Here is a 20,549-nt window from a genome sequence, read left to right as displayed (position 1 = left end):
CATGATACCCCGAAGAATCTAGTTTTCCCGTGATGTGCATAGCTAAGCTCTATTATCACTAAAAGAAATTACAAGTGGGTATCCAGGGGAGAATGTCACCGAAAATGTACTTCTCTCGCAAAATTCACACCATCTCCCTTTGAGGCCCTAGTGCAGACCAGTCAACTAAATCTTGAACATGATCAGCAGACAAAATGCAAAATAATGAACTTTCCCCCCATCTGTGTATTGCGTTTTTGCCATTTGTTTTTAATTGACTTTATCCCCATTTACTAGCAGTGGAAATAGGTAAACAGTATTTTGTTTACTTCAGAGGGCACTTTTTATTGACAACCAATAGTTAATGAAGCCAAATGAGAGGACTGCCGGATGCAGGATTTGTAGAGATGCAAATGGATACAGGATAGAATATAAACACATTTCGGGGGGGGGGGGGGATTAGTCCTTATTGAATAAGATGCTCATCAAAGAAAATCTGGGAAATGATTAAAAGATTTATAACTGTAGGATTTAATGATCAAAAATGCACCACTTTTTACTGACAAGATAGAAACTAAAAGAAAAAAGATAACAGAAATAATTATGTTACATATATTCATGTTTCCATGTCATTGATACAGCCTCCCAAGGCTGTTTAGGGAAGCTTTCTAAGAGTAAAACACAATATAAATATAACAGGATTGTTCTCGGTATTTGAAACAAACAAACAAACAAACAAACAAAAAAACCAAACCACCATGCTATTACTTTATTATTAAAAAGGACCAGGGTCTATTAATTGCACATTGATAAATGTCTTATTTTAGTTACTGAATGGAAATTTTCATTATGTTTGCATTAACAGGCAAAAGAGAGGCTATTTTCAGATAATTGGGTGTTGACCAATTTAAAGGAAGTGAGACACAGAATACTGCCTATATATCAAAACAAAACAAAACAAAACAAAACAAAAACAGCAAAACCAAAACGAAAAACCTTGTCAGTGAAATTTAAGACATAAATGGTTTTTAGACAGAATATTCACTGATGGGTTTTAAAACTTGCTCTCATTCATTGGACATGAAGTCAGAGATGGTTTGCTTGGCATAAATTCTGTTCCTTGTGCTTTTTCCTCTTCATTTGAGAAATACTTTTTGCTCCCATATAAGAAGTGTGCTACCAGCCTCTGATTTCCTGGAGAGGAGCACAGCTGCTTACTTCCTAACTCTCTACAAATACTTCTCTTGTATATACCTAGTCATAAAGAATATAAAGAGATATGGCTACATGCCTGAAGAGAATGTGGTCCTTGAACTTTTGATCTTAGACAGAATTTTGCTCTCAGCTGGTAATTAACAAGCTCAAGAAATTTAAAGAAAATAAATTAAGTCTGTCATTGTGTATGTTCTGATAGAAATATATAGTATTTTTTAAAAGTTCCACTTTCTAAAGAAAACATATTTAGGAACTAATCAGGTAAAAAGCCCCAAAAGAGTGAAGGATTATAAGACAACAAAAAGGAAAGGGGAAATTGCTTGCAACAGACTATGTTCCCTAGAGAAGGATATGGATTGCTTTATGGACTCCTGATTCTCTTCCACTTTTTCTTCAGTTTGAAACAGGAGCATTATGTCATAGCCCAAAGGAACACTACAATTAGGCGATGCTCCCTTCTTTCTCAGAAACCTTATCTAATTGGTCATAAAACCTTTATGATTCTATCTCATGAAGCAGAGCCATACCCACTGCCACTAACTTAACAGTTATTGAAAGCAGGTATCAGTTTTAGACAAAAGGTTCTAAACAAGGGATCTAGAGTAGACAAAATAATCTTGAAAAAGAAGAATGAAGTTAGAGAATTCAAATTTTCTGATATCTAGACTTAATATTTTTTCAAACAATTCAATGGGGAAAAAAGGTCTTTTCAACAAATGATGCCATAACACTTGGATATCCATATGGAATGAAATGAACCCCAACCCATACATTGTGTCATACACACAAAAATACTTTGACATGTCACAGACCTATATAAAAAGGTGAAACTGTAAGGTTTACAGAAAATGATATGGAAGAATATCTCCCTGACCTTAAAGAGTAAACAAATATCTCTTTCTTATAGAGAACTCAGAAAACACAAAGAGAAATTAAAAAAGTACACTTCACAAGATTAAAAAAAACTTCTACTCAGCAAAAGGTGCCATTAATAAAATACAAAGGTAAGCTACAGACTGTCAGAAAATGTGTAGGTATAATGTCACTATATATATATACATACATACATATATACATACATATATACACACTATATATATATACATACATGTATATGTATATATATATATAAAATCTTTATCCCAAACACATTTCAAAAACCCCTTACAAAACAGTAATAAAAAGACAAACAATCCTAGTTATTAAGGAAGGAAAGACTTGAACAAAGACTTCCCTGTAAAGAACATAAAAGGGCCTATAAGCACATGAAAAGATGCTAAACCCTATTAACTATTAAGAAAATGTAAATTAAAATGTTGGCAAGGATATGGAACACTGAACTATCACAGACTGCTGGTTATTGTAGAAGACAGTACAATAATTTTGAAATCTGTTCAGTTTTTTTTTTTTTTTAAGTTAAAAATACTCCAACTAACCATGAGAGACCGTGGACTCTGAGAAATAAACTGAGGGTTTTGGAGGGAAGGGGGATGGGGGGTTAGGTGAGCCAGGTGGTGGCTATTAAGGAGGGGACATACTGCATGGAGCACTGGGTGTGGTACATAAACAATGAAACCTGGAACACTGAAAAACCAAAATAAAAATATTTTTAAGGGGCGCCTGGGTGGCTCAGTGGGTTAAGCCGCTGCCTTCGGCTCAGGTCATGATCTCAGGGTCCTGGGATCGAGTCCCGCATCGGGCTCTCTGCTCAGCAGGGAGCCTGCTTCCTCCTCTCTCTCTGCCTGCCTCTCTGCCTACTTGTGATCTCTCTCTGTCAAATAAATAAATAAAATCTTTAAAAAAAAAAAAGTTTATTGTATGTCGGTTTGTTATGTCCTAGGTATAATTTTACTTGATCCTCATAACATCCTCCTCCCCAGTGCTAGATTAGAAAAGAATAATAGCAGAGTTCCTCCATTCAATGAAAAATATTTAATGGGTGCTTGCTGCTATGTGCCAGGCTCTGAGCAAGGCACTAGGTAGTATGAATCAAGTAGAGAATGTCCCTTCCCTTCTGAATTTAAATAAAAAAAGATGACAAATTAAAGCAGTGATTATAAAGAAAATAATGGATTCCTTGAGAAATAATAATGAGAAAACTATTGTCGTGTTTTGACTTGGGGGAATGGGATTTCAGGGGTGTCTTCTCTGAAAAGGACACATATAAGTTAACTAGGCTAGCCTAAGAATAAAAAAAGACAAACTGTGGCAGAGAGAGAAATATGTGAGGAAACCCTGAGGCAAGGGAAACAGGTGTATGCTAGGCAAAGCATATAACTGATGGGACACTTTTGTAAGTGACCTTGCTAATAATTGCATGAGGACAAGAAGCACAAACCAGCCATATGGTCACCTGACGGATGGCTTATTAGCTACTTCTACAGAGATTCCAGTGGAAGGTGAGCATGGCAGGAATACACTGAAAGGAAAAGTAATGACTATGAGGTGGTGAGGTGGGAGAAGTACTTAGAGGGCAGGTCATTTAGGAACTTGTGGGCCATCTTAGGGGTTTTGGATTTCATTCCAGGTGTAAGAGAAACTTCACTTATTTTAATTGAAGGGTTTTAAGCAGAGAAGTGTCATGATCTGATTTATAATTTAAGAAGATCACTAGGCTGGTGTGTGGAGAATGGTTAAATAACTTGACAAATGGTACATGGCCAGTAAATGATAAAGCTTAAAACCTCCTCATTTAGAATAAGCCACAATCGCATTACACCCGGAATGCTGAGCCACCTTACAGCGGATCCTCCAGCCCCAGTCAAGCCTTCAGATGACGGTTACTCTCACATTTGGACTGCAGCCTTGGGAGAGATGCAGAGAGACAACGGCCTCGGTCGACGGCTCCAAAGTCCTGACTTAGAGGAACCGTGAGGCTTATATTTATTTTTATGGCACTAAATTTGAGGTGCTTTGTTATGCAGTAATCGATAATACAGATTTTCTATCCCATTTCTATAAAGGGTGGTCTTTCTTAGGTATAGAGGATTCACTTTGTAACTTTATTTTTCAAGTTAGGAGAATAAGTAACAAAAGTTTCTGAACAGTAAGAAATTATAAGTAAATGAGAAAGAAGCCAGAAAAATAGAATTAATTCATATTTTGTAAAAGCCATTATGTAGCATCCCTATACATTAGGAAAAATCACTTTGAAATATAAGTAAAATGTCATTAACAATGAGAATGTAAAATACATAAAAATTCATTTAAAATTCTCTCTAGTCCCGTGTGTATATCTGATGTATCATGTACCAAAGACACATCCATGTACGGAGATACATAAAAACTATGCATATTATAGTTTAACACAGAACACATACACAGGCCCTCATAATGAATACTCATGATTAGAATTTATCATTGTATTTCTCCTGTTAATCATTTCCTCCTTACATTACAATTGAAACCTTAATCTTTAACTCAGTACACTCGTAACCTAGGATGACTATAAATATAAATATTTTAATTTACTCACTTTGCATTTCATACATCTTAAATTTTGTAGTTAAGAACTACATTCAACTCAGTCGTATGCTACTTCTTTCTTTAAGGCTTAAAGTTTAAAATTAACAGGCTAGCATCGCAAAAGGAGTGAAAACCAGAATGTAATCTTCAAACATGCTTATTTTTTTCTGATAATAGGCATTAGTGTTTGTGATTTGGTTCTTAAAGTTTACCACAGCAATGCTATGATAGAATATGCATAATAATAACAATAATCCAGCTTTTAGGAAGAGTGAGGGCCAGAGGCTGAGAGGCTAAAAACAAAACAAAACAAAACAACCACCCCAATTCTGTTCTGTGGGTGACATTAGTGAAGAATTAGCTGAACTCCGCCATCCCTATTTTTTGTGTCAAATGTTACTTTTCTGCCCAGGTGAGAGACTTTTTTTTAAATAGGGATTTTAACATTTACGACAAGAGAGTATGACTACTCTCTTCATCAAACTTTAAGTAGTTTTTTTCTACAAGAGAACCAGCTTTGTTGTCTCATGTACTGGGCATTTGTTAACCGCTTTTAGCTTCTTCAATTCATAAAATGTCCCGCATGGCTGAGAGTGATTTGATTCATATTATATTTTAATTTTTATACACTGGTAACTAATAGTCACCTTATGTGAAGAAATTCTGTTTAGTTCTTGCTCCCAAGGAAGGAATTCAAAGTGTTTTTCGCTTCCTTTTTATCTCTGCAGAAGCCCTTTCAGAAACTCGCAAAGGTCCCTGTTCTAGTTCTGTAGGCTACACAGAAATAAACCTTGGGTAGACAACTTCAAAATGAAGGTCATCTTTATATAAAAACATCAGCCTAAAAAATGGCCTGTCCTCACCTTACATTATAGTTCTCTCTAAATCCAACCACATCCAAGTCTTTATGTCTAGGGCTACTTTTGAGCTTCCACAGCAAAATTGAGTCACTGTGACAGAGACGGTATGGCCCACAAAACCTAAAATCTTCGCTATACAACTCTTTACCCCCAAAGCTTGCCAACTCTTGGATTAGACCCTGAAGTATTTGTGAAAGGAGTTCTCTCCTCTACTCTCCACCACCAATGAGGCAAATTTTGCCTTGGTCAATGATCTTTGGTAATAGCCTCAATCCTCCTCTCTTCATCCCATATTCACCCTAGAGGGGTATAGCCTCAAATTAGTCTGACGGGCCATTGGAAACTCTATTATAATCTTATCTCAAGGGCTTTTGACTTTTGTGGCAATATGTGATTTAAAATAATTCACTTTATGTGAGGTTTTTTTTTGTTTTGTTTTGTTTTTTTTTAGCACTTTGGTACTTTACCATGTATTCGGAACTATCATAAACATTATCAGCTCTAATCATACAACATGGCTCTCTTGCTGACATTAGTCAAACTTCTGACCAGTTCCCATTAAGTACTGAGAAGAGGGAGGGTAAGAAGATACACATACAGTGAAACTTTTAATTTCTGTATTGGCTTGATTCTAGGGGAGAAAAACAGCTAATCTTCAACATTTTTTATAAGACTCCTTGAGAGTCATTTAAGTTCTCAAATTCTTTCAGATATTCTGAATCAAGATAAAATATCCTGAATTGAGATAAAATCCAATTCAATTCAATCCTCTCTCATCAAAAGAAGGTCTCAAAGTGTTCTGTAAGTCTTTAGTGCTTTCCTCCTTTCTCTCATCATAAAACAACAATATCAACACAAAAAGATTGACCTAGGCTGCAATTATATCAAACAGGGTCCTAATCATCCAAGTGGCTGTACTATCCTTCACTTAACAGAGCCACAGCTTGCATCATTCGTGCATTCAACATTTATTAACTTTATACCACATATAAAACAAATACTAATATTAGTGGCTTCAAAGCCTAGAAACAAGAGGAAAAATACCACCTTAGAGAATCGCAATACAATGGGCAAGCCTGCTCAGAAAATGAATAGTTATGGAATAATGTGTTTGGTGCTGACAACAGGGAGATATACCATGGACTATGGAAGCAGAAAGGAGTACTGGAAGACTTCACTAAGATGATTTACATAAGCCAACTCCTAAAAGGAGTGTATTAGGCAAAGTAAGAATAAGTACAGAGGCACAGGGTGAGAGTGACTCCAGTGGACAGGGGATACCCTTGAAAGCACAGAGACCGCCCTCTCCCACAGAAGAGAGCACAAATGGAAGACCAAAAGCCCTTCGAGAGGCTGTCTCGTCCTGGAGAGAGAAGGGTATTTTTATAACTCATCTACCCAGAAGGAATGCTCTTTTTTTCCCCATGAAGTCAGTTTGTGTACGAGCGATAGCTCTGAATGTAGGTGATGATCAGTAAAAGCAGTTAATCTCATGAGTCTTACCGACCCACTGTAGAGTTTGAAGCTGGGGAATGGCATAATCAGGTATTTATTTTTTATTTAAATTTAAGGTATTTTTCACAGTCCTATGAAAGATGAGATTACACAAACAAAAGCTAAATGAGCAGACCAAACTTAGAAGAATGTTATGGTAGTTATGGTAGCCCACTGAGAAGTCATGAAAGCCAGTTCCAAAGTGGGGGTAAGGAGGATGGAGACTAGAAATGGGCCACATCAAGGAGTCTCTTTAGATTGCCTGGAGAACAGTCCGGCTGCTTGGAGGTGAATGAACAATGAATCAGAGTAGGCCTGGCATGGGGCGCCTGGGGTGGCTCAGTGGGTTAAACACCTGCCTTCAGCTCAGGTCATGATCCCAGAGTCCTGGGATTGCATCCCAAGTCAGGCTCCCTGCTTATCCTGCTTCTCCCCTCCTTCTGCCCCTTCACCTGCTCTTTCTCTCAGATAAATAAATAAAAGCTTAAAGGAGAGAGAAAAGAGTAGGCCTGGCATCTCCAAAGCAACTACCAGACAGAACTGAAGCCCAGACTTATAATCTACTTCTCTCCTGCTGAATGAATGCTCACTCTGGGACTTTTGCCCAGCTTTGTAGTTTGACCTCAGAACACACACGGAGTGTGTAAACTGGTACTCATGGTTATCTGGCACCTGATATCTCAAACCATTTTAGTAACTCTGTATTGTTAAATAATTCCACTTTCATTTTCTTTGCTTGTTTCAAACTGATCCTTCATATTGATCTTTTGCCCTATTTTGAATTGGCTTTGATAATGTGATTTGATTCCTACCACACAAAACTAGAAATGTATAATCAGGAAATAAGAAGGTTAAACCACACTGTCATTTTGTGAATAAAATAGTCCTTCATTGCTGGGATCCTGGGAAAATCAGGAAACTAACCAACCATTCTGTTCCCTGGTTAGATAAAGGTTTTCGGGAATCCAGAAGAGCCTTGGCAGAATTAGGAAGATGCCTCAAAATGGACTTAAATGAATCACACATAAGCTTATTGCATTCAGATCCTTTTACAAACATCATAGCAAGTTGATAAATTAGATTTTAATAAATCTAAATAGGAAGCTTTAGCTTCAGTCATTAGGATCACACACATATTTGAGACATAATAAACATACATTTGGGATATTATTGGCAGGAAGCGAATTTTATGAGAGGAATTACAAATAAGCACATTTCTTTTGAAGATTATGAACCTTATTTTACATGACTTATCAAGTGAGAAGTTTCACATTTGCTAGGTTTCAGAGCCTCCTTAACTAAAACCCAGAAATCAGATCACCTTTAAATATGCCATCAATCACTTAGACCTTCAAACAGGCCCCAGGAAAATAGTCTTTATCACTGTATTTGCTTAGATTCTGTCTACAGTGGGAAACCCTAATCCTTATAAAACTAACTACAACTCTTAGCTTCAGAGATATAAGCCCAAATGATGGACTCAGATAAATGCATGTACTCATTCAACCAATAAACACTATATATTTTATGCACTCAGACTATATGTTGGCGGTAAATTTAAGAATAAATGTAACCTAGTCCTGCCCCAAGAATAGCCTGGTTAGAAACAGGTAATCTAATCAAAGACTTTAAGAATGCACTGGAAATCATGGAGCCCCAGAGCCAAGTGTACCTAAGAGTAGAAGATTGAGTAGGGTTTCCTACACAGGAAAAAATTGAGCAGTGTCAGAGAATGAGCAGGAGCTAGATGAAGACATTTGGAAAGTCAGGTGGGGTGGAGAAGAGTAACAGTGCTCCAGGTTCAAGGGTAACAAAGAACAAGAATCCATAAAATAATTTTGACAAGCTATAAGCAGTTTGCTCTTGCTGGTGTGATCAAAGTCAGCAAAACAGAACGAGAATGGAGAGGTCCACAAAGGTCATGTTCAAGGTTTCTCAAGTTTCATAAGCTACAGAACTCTTTCTCAATAAAATTTATTTCTGAGCCCCAATATATTACTGCAAGAAAATCAGTGAATAGAAACCTTCATAGATAAATAAAACATTTTTCACTGCTTGTGTCTGAGCAGTTTGAAAAATCACTTCTGTGAGGAAGTGAGACAATAGCAACAAAGGCACAGGGAAGTGAAGTGATCAGATTTGAATTTTCACTCCATGACTTGGGCTACAAAGTAGAGAGCGTGTTTTTTTTGTTTGTTTGTTTTGTTTTATTTTGTTTTTTAAAGATTTTATTTGTTTATTTGACGGACAGAGATCATAAATAGGCAGAGAGGCAGGCAGAGAGAGGAGGAAGCAGGCTCCCCGCTGAGCAGAGAGCCCAATGTGGGACTTGATCCCAGGACCCTGGGATCATGACCTGAGCTGAAACCAGAGGCTTTAACCCACTGAGCCACCCAGGCACCCCGAGAGTGTGTTTAATGATGCTGCCAGTGGTAGACCACTGAAGATGATTAATACATGACAGAGGAAAATGTGGCTTTGAGAGGCATATGAGGGTGCAACAAGCATGGGGGTGGGAGGAAGTGACTTATTGGATCTACTACATGAGGGATGAGGAGACATTAAGCCTGACTCTCAGAGTCCCAGCTTATGCAACTGGGTTGGAGCCCACAGGAAATACGTTCAATTTATATATAATGTGTTGGATTGTGGATCAGAGACACAAGTGATAAATTTGGTGGTGAGCAGAAGATCAGACAAGAGGAAATACAAAGCTCAGAAGAGAAACATAAATCAGATGCACACCTGGGAGTCATCAATATCATTATCACCATAATTACAGCCACTGTTTAAGGGGTGCTTTAAAGTGCTTCATAGGTACCATCTCATGTGACATTGACAACACCACTCTAAGAGAGGCCTTAACAAGAAGTTAAGGTCCAGAGAAACTAAATATCATCCTCAAGATCATATAAGCAGGAAGTGGCAGGCTTAGGGTGCTCAGGTCTCTCTGGATTAAAATGCCTTTCAACCATCACCACCCAAGAGATGGTTCTCTCCAGGGCAGCATGCAGAGCACTGAATCTCAAGAGGAGGGGCAGAACAGAGGGCACCAGGAGGGGCAGAACAGGTAGCTGAAACACATAGTCAATATTCCTCCTCGGAAACTGAACACATACACATTCAGAGGCCAAACATGTAGTTAATGGGTGAAGAATCTGGGTCTCCAGCAAAAGAAAACCATAGATAGAAGAAACAGGTGCATCAGAAGGAGCTTCACCCAACTGAAGATGTTCAAATTCAAGATTTTATTTCTAAAAAAACATCATCCTGACAACACAAAAACATCCTCCATGAGAATGACCGCTGCCTTTTAGCTTGACGTATATTTCCTAATTTTAAAGATTACTCTGTAAAGTAAAGATTACACTGTTACTCTTCTCCACCCCACCTCGACACAAACTACAGGACAAAAATAACATTTTATAAAAGGTGAATAAACAAGAGATGTAGGAAGAGCAAACTTTGTAGAGGATAGACTCTTAAAACGTGCTCCAACATAGAGAATTTTGTTTTTTGTAAGACCGAATTAAAAGACATAGCTCATTATATACATAAAGAAACATGAAATAAATTCCTTCTAAATAGTCCTAAGGAAATGTTTGCCCCTCTGAGATAATTTGGGAAGCCCCCCTTGATATGTCAATGGGAGCTTTTGCTGGGTCCTTTAAGACTAAAGTTAGTGTCTAACTTTGCTTTCTCACAGCTGACTATTATTTTTCAAATAACTTTTAGGATGTCTTTTTAGCATGCCTATAATTTCTTCCATAACACTTTGGTATTCTCAGAATATACTCTGTCTGTGTCAGTCAGTGTAATCTTTAATTCTAGGACCTGTCCAGGAATGCACACAACAGGATGGTCAGCTGGCACCATATTCCAAATGGTCATACGCCAGAGGGGGCAACTCCCAGGTCCTTTTGATCTAGGCAGATTTGTCCACACGTAATACTTTGCTCATCAAGCTGAATATAAAAGGTTGGTCTTTATTTATGAACTAGTGTCTGGTTAATCACTATAGTAGGTGTATTAATGGGTTCCCTTTGATGAAAATAAAGGCTTAAGGATATGTGGATTAGCTGATATATATAGTTAAATACTTCCCAATCTTGACATGACTATATGAGAGATTTCATTGAAGCCTATATCCAGCATGTCTTAGAGATGGGGCCCACAATGTTATCCCCAGTCATTCTGTGTCCAGACATTAGAGTAGGAAGGATTTCTGATTGCATCATGGTGACTGAAGGGCCCAGAAGATGCTTCTGAAGTGTTGCTATGTCTACCTCAAGTGAATGTTGCACACAACATGTGGTCAAAGTATCTAAAATGACAAAGATCTAGGATTTTCACTGAGCTTATAAAACAGTTTTGTTCCTGATATGCTGATAAGTATTTATCTAAAAAATATCTAACTGTGTGATAAAGAATCTGGACTTGACTGCTTTCATTATAACTGGTAGTGAGGTTGTGGGAGAGAAGCTATCACTTAGCACTTCAAACGTTTTGGATGACTACTATTGTCTAAATAAATAAATAAATAGTTTTGCCAAATTTGGCTTTCATCATTTAAAAAGCGTATTATTAAGTCTTTAATATGAAAAATCATTTCAATGTCTTTTGGGAAGAAGCAGATACATATTTTGTGATTAAGAAAACCATATTTTGAACTTATGTTTCCAAAATAATCTTTGTTTTCTGCAAAACAGTAGGGCCAAAAATAGCCTACATACTTAAAAAAAAAAAACAAAAACAAAAACAAAAAAACAGAGTACTTCTTCACAAACAAACAACATTTCAGTGATACAAGAACATCCTGGTTCCATTCACAAAGATATCAAAGGGCAGTTTCCCTTTATGAGAATGTTTGAAATATAATGACATGGATTATCAGTAGATTTTATAAATGTATCTTAAGAGATATAAGAAATGAATAACTCATACTTAAACAATGAATTTCAACTTGTTTCTATCCTACTCAAAAGAAATACTCAGTAGTGAGATAACTGAGTCAATTATATTTCAACAAGCAGTTCTGAGAAAGACCCGAATATGACACTTCCAAACTATTCTGGACTCAATACTAAATACCTATTCAGCACTAAATACCTGTTTTTGCACAGACTAGTCATGACTACTCAGAGGCAGTACCAAATAAGCTTGTTCATAGAGAAGCTTTCACATGTTTCTATTTTTCCAAATGTGGAATACTAAAAAATCAATCAAAACTTACCAGGGAAGTCAAAGATGGAATCTGGTCAATTATAAAATGCCCAAAGGGAAAAAAAAATGCCCACAGCAGCAATGGGGTCCTACACACTACCTAAATAAAATACTATAGCCAGTGATCAATATTTTACCTTTTTAAAATACTTTCCTGGCAGTTATACAGATAAGTTTATACAAATGATACATTTTGTATTTTTCATTTCTTTCTTTTTTTAAAAAAATCATGAATCCCAAATATAGTCAGAAAGGTATAGCTTTCACATACTGCTATTTCACATATAAAATGAGTACAGGCAATTTAATTCAATTCAGCACATCATGATAAAATATATGATTATTTTCCCGAGAAACTTGATATTGTCAAGAATGACTAAAAATAAAATCCCAGTGTTCATATTTTCCCTCCTAGTCACAATGCTATAGTCAATTTTCCTAGGCTTGCAGAATCATCTACTCAGAGCCAGTAAAGCAAAATTAACATAGCATAAGAGAAACCAATAATTTCTCATTTTCTCACCATTACTACTACCTACCAAATGTTCCTCCCCACAAGCATCAGTAACTGTAGCAACAAAAATTAGCATAGGCTATCTGGAACAGAACTACTATGGTCCCCAAACCATATGGAATCTACCCCATAGATAATTACTAATATATTTTTTCTAAACCCATACCAGCCATTCTGTTAAATCAGACATGAAAAGTAAAACCAGGCTTGTCTTATCTTGCCTTTGATGTTCCTAATATTTGCAGATATCAAAAAGACATCTCCATAAAAAAAACAAGGAAGCTGAAAAGCTGGGAAAGGCAAAATGGCCAAGAATGTAATTTCTTAAGACTAGTTTCTGAATATTATTACTATGTAGACCTATATAATATGGTAGTCACTGGCTGGACGTAGCTGCTGAGCACTTGAAATGTAGCTAGTCTGAATTGAGATGTACTGGAAGTATAAAATACACATCAATTCTGAAGACTTAATAAAAATATTATAAAATATTGTATTAGCATTTAAAATATTACTTATATGTTGAAATGGTCATCTCTTGGATATACTGAGTTACATATAGTACTAAAATTAATTTCACCCATCTCCCTTCACTTTTACTGTAGCTAATAAAATATTATAATTGCATATGTAACTTGCCTTTTGGCTTACATTATATTTCTATTGGATGGGGATGATTTAGACAATAATCACTCTAATATGTAGTAAACCTTGTGAAAAATTCTACCATTTGACCATCTGGCTTAGAACTTTTACAAACTTTGCCATACAGCATGAAACAGCCTTAAAAGCACATTTCCTACTGAAGGTCACATAGTTTTCCATATTTTAATGAGCATTTGGAGGCTAAACAAAGACAGGAAAGGGGGCTTTGATGAAAAAAACAAAAACCAAAAACCAAAAACTCAAACTATGGGTTTAAGCTAACTCTAGCTTGATTTTTTTCTCATTGCCAGACCCAATAAATAATTCCTATTTCAGAGGAAAAGCTCTTCTCTTCTGCCTAGAGTTTCAAGGACAAACAGTTCGAGAATTGTGAATAGGTACTAACAAGTAAATGAGCCTTTCTAAGGTATCTGAAACCCTGCCCAGGTAAAAGCCAAAAAGGTTAGGGTGAGATGAATGATTTAGTACTTCCTTAGGGTTTACAGTCCCATCGTCTCTCATCTCTACTTAACTTTGCGTCTCTTTCCCTTTTCTTCCCAGCTTGTGCCAACGTTGGCCCCTACTTTCTCTGCTGTTGGCTATTTGTACATTTCTTCCTCCTCTCCTAATTCCAACTGGCATCTTCCTCAACCTTTGGTCTTTCTTCTTTCTTCCTGTTTTCCCTTTTCATATATATTTATATGTATATTATATACATATAATATATAAAATTTATGTTACATAGTCATAAATAGGAAAAACAAAACATTCAAATACATCAAAGTTCTTTTTACTTCCACAGGGCTCTATACTGAATTTTAATTGTTTTTGTTTGGCCCTTCAGGATTAATGAACTTTCCCTTGGACTCTCCCCCTGGCAAAAACCAATATGGGTCAAGAAGAAATCTTCACTAGAATCACCTAAGTGGATTCCTAGACCCTAACTACCCAGATCCAAAATCAGATTCCTTAGTAATCAGAGCATGGGTTAGCAAAATTAGACTACCTTAATGTTGATACATGTCCTACTAGTCTATCAGAAGGACCTACTGAAAAGCACATTATTACTATTTTTTTTTTTTAATGAAAGCTTCTGGGAGAAAAAAAATTTCAACTATTGACTTTAGTATTTGACAGTAAAAAAGTTGAGAAAACAACAGGCCCAGATTAATCAACAAAAGTCATCAAAGCAATGTTTATCAGAATTCCTTTGAGACTGGGATAATTTAATTTAACATTGCTAGTATGGATTTAGTACAATGCATTCAGAGTAGTTTAGTAAAGAAAACTGATAGTCATTGGTGGAAAAAACATGGTCATCCAACTCAATTTATTTTGTATGAATAGGGTTCAGGCTTCTACACTCTGCTCAAAGTGATTGTGCAGTTCAAGAACCACAATGCTGGTTCAGTATCGAAATGTGAAGTACAAGTTTTTGAAAAGCATAAAATCTATTGCTGATTTTACCTAATACTCTCTTCAGTCATTGGTGACAGACAATTTGGGGGTAGATTTTCATGATCTATGTTACACTTGTAAGCAATTTATAGTTGACTTTTAGGAATCAGTGTGTTAATAAAGTAGACCCAAACACAGGCAATTCTATTTACAATTAGGATAATGAATCAAAATTTGCTCTTTTGATGTTCCAAAGCTTTGAACTCCTAGAGCTTTGATATAATGTTTAATAAACATATCTTTACTATTATAAACAGCCTCTCAATCCCCAGGAAGTTAAGCCAGGACTGTATTTCTGGTCTAGATTAGGCAATACTTTTATTTAGAAACTAATTTTATTAAAAAAAATTGTCAGAAGTTCTCCACTTTATGTAGAAGTTTAGATTATCAATAATCAGCTTTATGTCAAAACATAAACACACAAATAGAATAATTACCAGTCATACCTTATTATGTGTCTGAGTCTGTCCAACCAGGATGAGGATGTTGGATGAGATGATAGACAGGCAGAAGTTAATTAGAATTATAGACCTCTCAGAGCGTATGTACCTAGCCAGAAAGAAAGAATGTGTCCAACTTTAAAATTCAGCAGAAAGAAATCCATATTATGCAAATGGTGAAATTCATCCAGAAAAGGAAACATTAAAATATATCCTTTATAGAAGAAAATATATGAAAAATGTTTTTTTAATAAAGATTATCCTTAGAGACCCAATTTTATAGTGACATGGTATGTCCTAGAGTCCTTCAGAGTAATTTTATTTTCTTTAGACATTAGTATGGACAACATGTCATTTCTGACAGAATTGAAGTTGTAACTGCTATCAATATAATTTTTTTTACTAAAACATTAAATTTCTTGGAAATATAACAATTACTATAATTACCATTATGTATATATATATATTTTTTATATATAATATATAATACATTTATTATCATATAAAATCTATATAAACCAAAAGGAAAAATCCCACACAGATTCTCAATATCCTTGTATACTAGAAAGCAGCCATTACTTTCATGAAACCATGAGCCCTCATCCACCATTTCACACACTCAAATACTTTTATATAGTTTGCTATTCTTTTTATTTTTCTTTTCCTAACTGCTGCAAAAAAAAAAAAGAAAAAGTAAAAGAAAGAAAACAAAGGAAAGATTAAAAAAATGAAACTTCATTTCTAAAAACTAGTCCAATCCACAAATGATAATTTGCCATTAGGCTGGAAAAATACTTGGTATCTGCCATATTTCCCCCTTATGAAGAAGTGATTATATACAATCTGCTATATAACTTTTAAGTGCATCAAGAATGTAAGTCATAGAGAAAGCTGCTCAGAATCAAATGTTCCACCAGCTGTTTACCCTGAAAGGGTAACGGTTATTTTGCTTTACTGTACCCTGTGGTAAATCACTGAGTGACAGTAACAAAAAAGACATACTTGTACTTGCTGTGTATTTGAGGCTGTTCAATTTGTATTAGTACATGGAATCACTTTCCACAGCAGGCGTGGGTTTACTGTGCAGGGTTAGGTGGGGTGCCAGAGATCTGGAGGCACTCTTTGGAAAATAAAATCTATCAAAGTTCTTTTTCTATCTCTGTCTTTGAGGAATATTTAGGCCCATATTCCATCACATATTTCAGAAGAGAACACAAAATAAAAACAGGAGTAATAATAAAATACAAAAAGCAATTTTTTCAAATAAAAAAAATTCCTTTCTTCACAAAACAAACCCAAATAGGAATAACCTAGGTCAATTCTCAATATAAAATGCCCTCAAGTATTGCTTAACCTTGTCCCTCCATCATCAGTATCTAAAAATATAATAAACCACACACTGGGAAGCTAAAGACAACATCAAATATTAAGTCATTTCTTCTTTTGTGAGTGGGAGATATAACATAAAAAGTTTAAGGGCTGCACAAAATTGACCCTTTATACGATGTTAATGGCTTCGTGACAGCACAAGCACACAGATGACATTACTAAAAGGGTTTCAGTGATATCATTTGCTCTGTATGTAGGAAAATCCTGTTGATAAAAGACCCAGATGGACCACCTTGAAGACTCTAGATATTTCTATTATTCATTAATACTGAGTTACATTATTGCATTAAAATTTTCTATAAAACATCTCAACTTCCAAAACTTTTTATAAACATACTTGAGGTTTTAAACAAAACTCGTAAATATTTATTCTTCTACCCACTTAAGCCTCCATGTTGCATCACCACTTCCTCATATCAGGGATTGGGAGGGAGACAAACCATAAGTGACTCTTAATCTCACAAAACAAACTGAGGGTTGCCGGGGGGAGGGGGTTGGGGAGAAGGGGGTGGGATTATGGACATTGGGGAGGGTATGTGATTTGGTGAGTGCTGTGAAGTGTGTAAACCTGGTGATTCACAGACCTGGGGATAAAAATATATGTATATAAAAAATATATGTTTATAAAAAATAAAAAATAAAAAAAATAAAAAAAAAATAAAAAATAAAAAAAAAAATAAAAACTCGTAAATACATCATTTCAATACATAGATTAAAAAGATATGCTCAGTTGCTCTTTGATGTAATACCTTTACGGAACATATTTATAGATGAAGAGAACATACATAGTAATATTTCGATGAACATTTCTAATGAACTATAAAGGACACCAACAATTTTCAAAATACTACACTATATATAAAATAATTCTGATGTTCATATATTCTATAAATCATTAAAAACTTTAAAACTTAGACTTTTAATTAGAAAAAAAGGCAGCAGAGGCCTAACATGAGTATTACCGTATGGTAATACCACACGGTAATACTATAAGATAAATTTCATGTTTATAACATTCATTAAATTTGTCATGCCATAAGATTCACTATTAATTTAGGAATCTTGGAATTCCTATAAAATTATTAATGCTACTTCAATTCTTCTATTTGTACACGATGAGTTGATTAGCCACTAAATGTTAGGAATCAAAATTGTGTTGTTTCTTGGTACTCTCTTCTACACTTGTGTTTCATACCAGGTACTAATACAGATCCTTCCAGGTGTTTGGGCAATTCTTAGAAAACTACTAGGTGATCTCCCTGGATCTTCTGGATTAAAGAAGATTTATTATGGACTAATTAATCTTGTGCTTCTTTACATACCATTTACATTGGCAATGTTGGTGCTAATGTTAGCTATAGGTGTTGAGGGGTTAAGAGAAGGTGGAATTGGTGCCTGAACTCTAAGGACTGAGAAATGGAACTTAGTTCTAATTACTTCAGTGAATATGAATGATGACACTGTTGAGATTGCCTGAAGTTCTGGCCCTTCGACACTGCCTCATTTTCCAAAAATGCCATTTAGGCAATTATGGGAGACAAAGTAGTCTTATTCCCAGTCTTTGTTCATCTCGCTCTTCCATTCCCAGGGCAATGTCTGCTTGACTAACCCCTGAAGCTTGGATTTTATTGTTTCTAATGCCATGCTTAGACCAAACATTTCTTTAATTTCGTGGGATTGGCCATATTTTATCAGGTTTTCTCATTCTGTCAGTATCTTACAACCAGATAACTCCTTCCCAGGAAGGTAGAACACCTATTATGTACCTGTGTCAACGGGATAAAAATGTCTACATAATTTTTTGAAGTATGAAAATTTTAATATTGTTGACACATTAATATCCTGGACAATTAATTCTTATCTCAAGAGAGTTAAAAAATATAATGGACAACATTTTTTTTTTTTGGAAAGGATGTTAAATCAAATGACCTTTCTTTAGTAAATCATAATTACTCTTCAACTGAATTGTTTTTTAACTTAAGTAACAGTAAAACACAAGGACTAGCTACTTTTGCAATTTTGATATTGAACATATTCAGGAAATAATATACAACTGTCTATTTTTGGAATGTTTTTAATAATCAAGATGAATATACAATGTTTTACACTTAATATTTTTTAAATCTGTTAGGAATTTTGGCCATTTGGTTATGTACTGTTTATCAATATGTGAGTAGACATAATAAAATATCTAAAATATACAGGTATAACTTTTATTAATAGAAGAAATCTTAGGGATATACTGAATTTTCATGTACTATCAAGCAGATGCATTTCAAATATATAAAACAAAGTTTTTCAATCACATCTCCTTATTTATGTATTTTTTACTTCTTTTAGCTAATTTGTCAAAATCTAACTTTTTTGAAACATTCAACCAAGAGGTCTTTCCTATAGCATTTTGGTATTATGTTAATGCATTAATAATATAGAAGACTTACTCATTGTCTGGGATATACTGAAAACATGCACTTAAATTCTTAAGTTTAAAACTTAAAACTTAAGAATTTGGAGACCTAAGAATTTGGAAAACTTAAGATTTGGAATTTCCATAGCAGAGAAATTACTTTGTACCAATTAAACTCTAAGCTCAGTAACTATTGGGATAAATAGAAACAAACATTGACTGAACTATGGAGATAAGAATACCATGTTTGAGGGTAAGCAACTTGTTGAAAGTTATCACCACTTGATTTGGGAAGAAAAGTATGTGGCTTTGTTTATTTTGTCATCATAGGCATATACAAGAAAATTAAGCAAGAATTTTATTACTATTATTGAGCTCATTTATTATATGTCAATCACAACAATTATAACTGTTCTAAAAATACTTCTTTCAGTAAGTTAAAAAGAAAGGAGACATAATGGTTATCATATTGCCAGCTTTAATCTGCTAAGAGAGCATTCTATTTCAAGTGCATTAATTGATTACATACCTCCATAATGCTGCATAGACAATTGCGAGGGTGATCAAGGCCAAGCAAGAAAGGCCACTGCCTACTATTAGGGTAACTGAAGGTGTACCAGAGGATTCCATGATCTGTAAATTAAACAAAAGAAACACAAAAAGGAGAGATAATTTTTATTATAAATGAAAATAACTTCTAAACTCAGCAAAACTATCCTAATACTCAAAAACAGCCAACAGAGTTGTTATAGTTACCAGATAATTACCCAGTGATCACTTTGTTCATATATTCTCAACCTCTAAAGTGACTAATTCTAGCTCCCCCCCCACTGTGAAGTAATAAAGGCCTTAGAGTTTTAAATGCTTGATTATGGCATATTACTCACCATGGCTTACAATAAATACCTATAACTAAAACTTGGTGAGTATTCACATGTTAAATTTTCTCTAGCTGAAATTTCAAGGAGCATTTTTTCTTTCAACAACTGTATTTCAATTATTTCATAGCATGCTTTTTGGTAAAATTTACTTTGATCTTCCCATTTATAACTCATTGTAACCCTAACCTGGTACCTAAATATTGAAAAATTTTCAAACTTTCTGACTTTTGACAACTTTGTTCCAAGTCAAGTGTTCTCTTATTTAATTTCACTTGCTTGGCCTCTAAGGCTATAAAAGAAAACCAAATTTTGAATGCAAGAATTTACATCATATTTTGTGGGTTTTTCTTTTCTATTAACAAAATATACAGAAATAATTTTCACAATACCAGTATCAGTCCCTAAATACATGACCTTGACAAATAAGCCTTAAATATTTTAAAACATATATAAAGATTATAAGCAGTTACTGACTTGAGAGGTTTCTTTCCTTAGACACTAACATGATACTAACTAATAAAATCTGTTGTTTTTCTTATTTTTAATATTGAAAGTTTGAAGAAATACACTTTAAGATCA

At 34.9% G+C, this 20,549-nt stretch overlaps 1 protein-coding gene across 4 annotated transcripts in view; it reads right to left on the bottom strand.

The window, feature by feature from the left end:
- ADGRB3 (adhesion G protein-coupled receptor B3) overlaps positions 1–20,549 on the bottom strand; it is a 723,296-nt gene that overhangs the window by 136,102 nt on the left and 566,645 nt on the right. For all 4 annotated transcript variants that reach the window (XM_059178365.1, XM_059178363.1, XM_059178364.1 and 1 more), the window contains 2 exons: positions 19,619–19,722; positions 15,300–15,402 (listed from right to left, as the gene is read on the bottom strand). In XM_059178365.1, the coding sequence (XP_059034348.1) occupies positions 15,300–15,402; positions 19,619–19,722 (207 nt within the window). The remainder of the gene's footprint in view (positions 1–15,299; positions 15,403–19,618; positions 19,723–20,549) is intronic.

Source organism: Mustela lutreola, chromosome 6 (genome assembly GCF_030435805.1).
Source record: "Mustela lutreola isolate mMusLut2 chromosome 6, mMusLut2.pri, whole genome shotgun sequence".
In the NCBI taxonomy this organism is placed as follows: Eukaryota; Metazoa; Chordata; class Mammalia; order Carnivora; family Mustelidae; genus Mustela; species Mustela lutreola.
The sequence above is the reverse complement of the archived record's forward strand: the minus strand, read 5'-3'. Positions and strand labels throughout refer to the sequence as shown.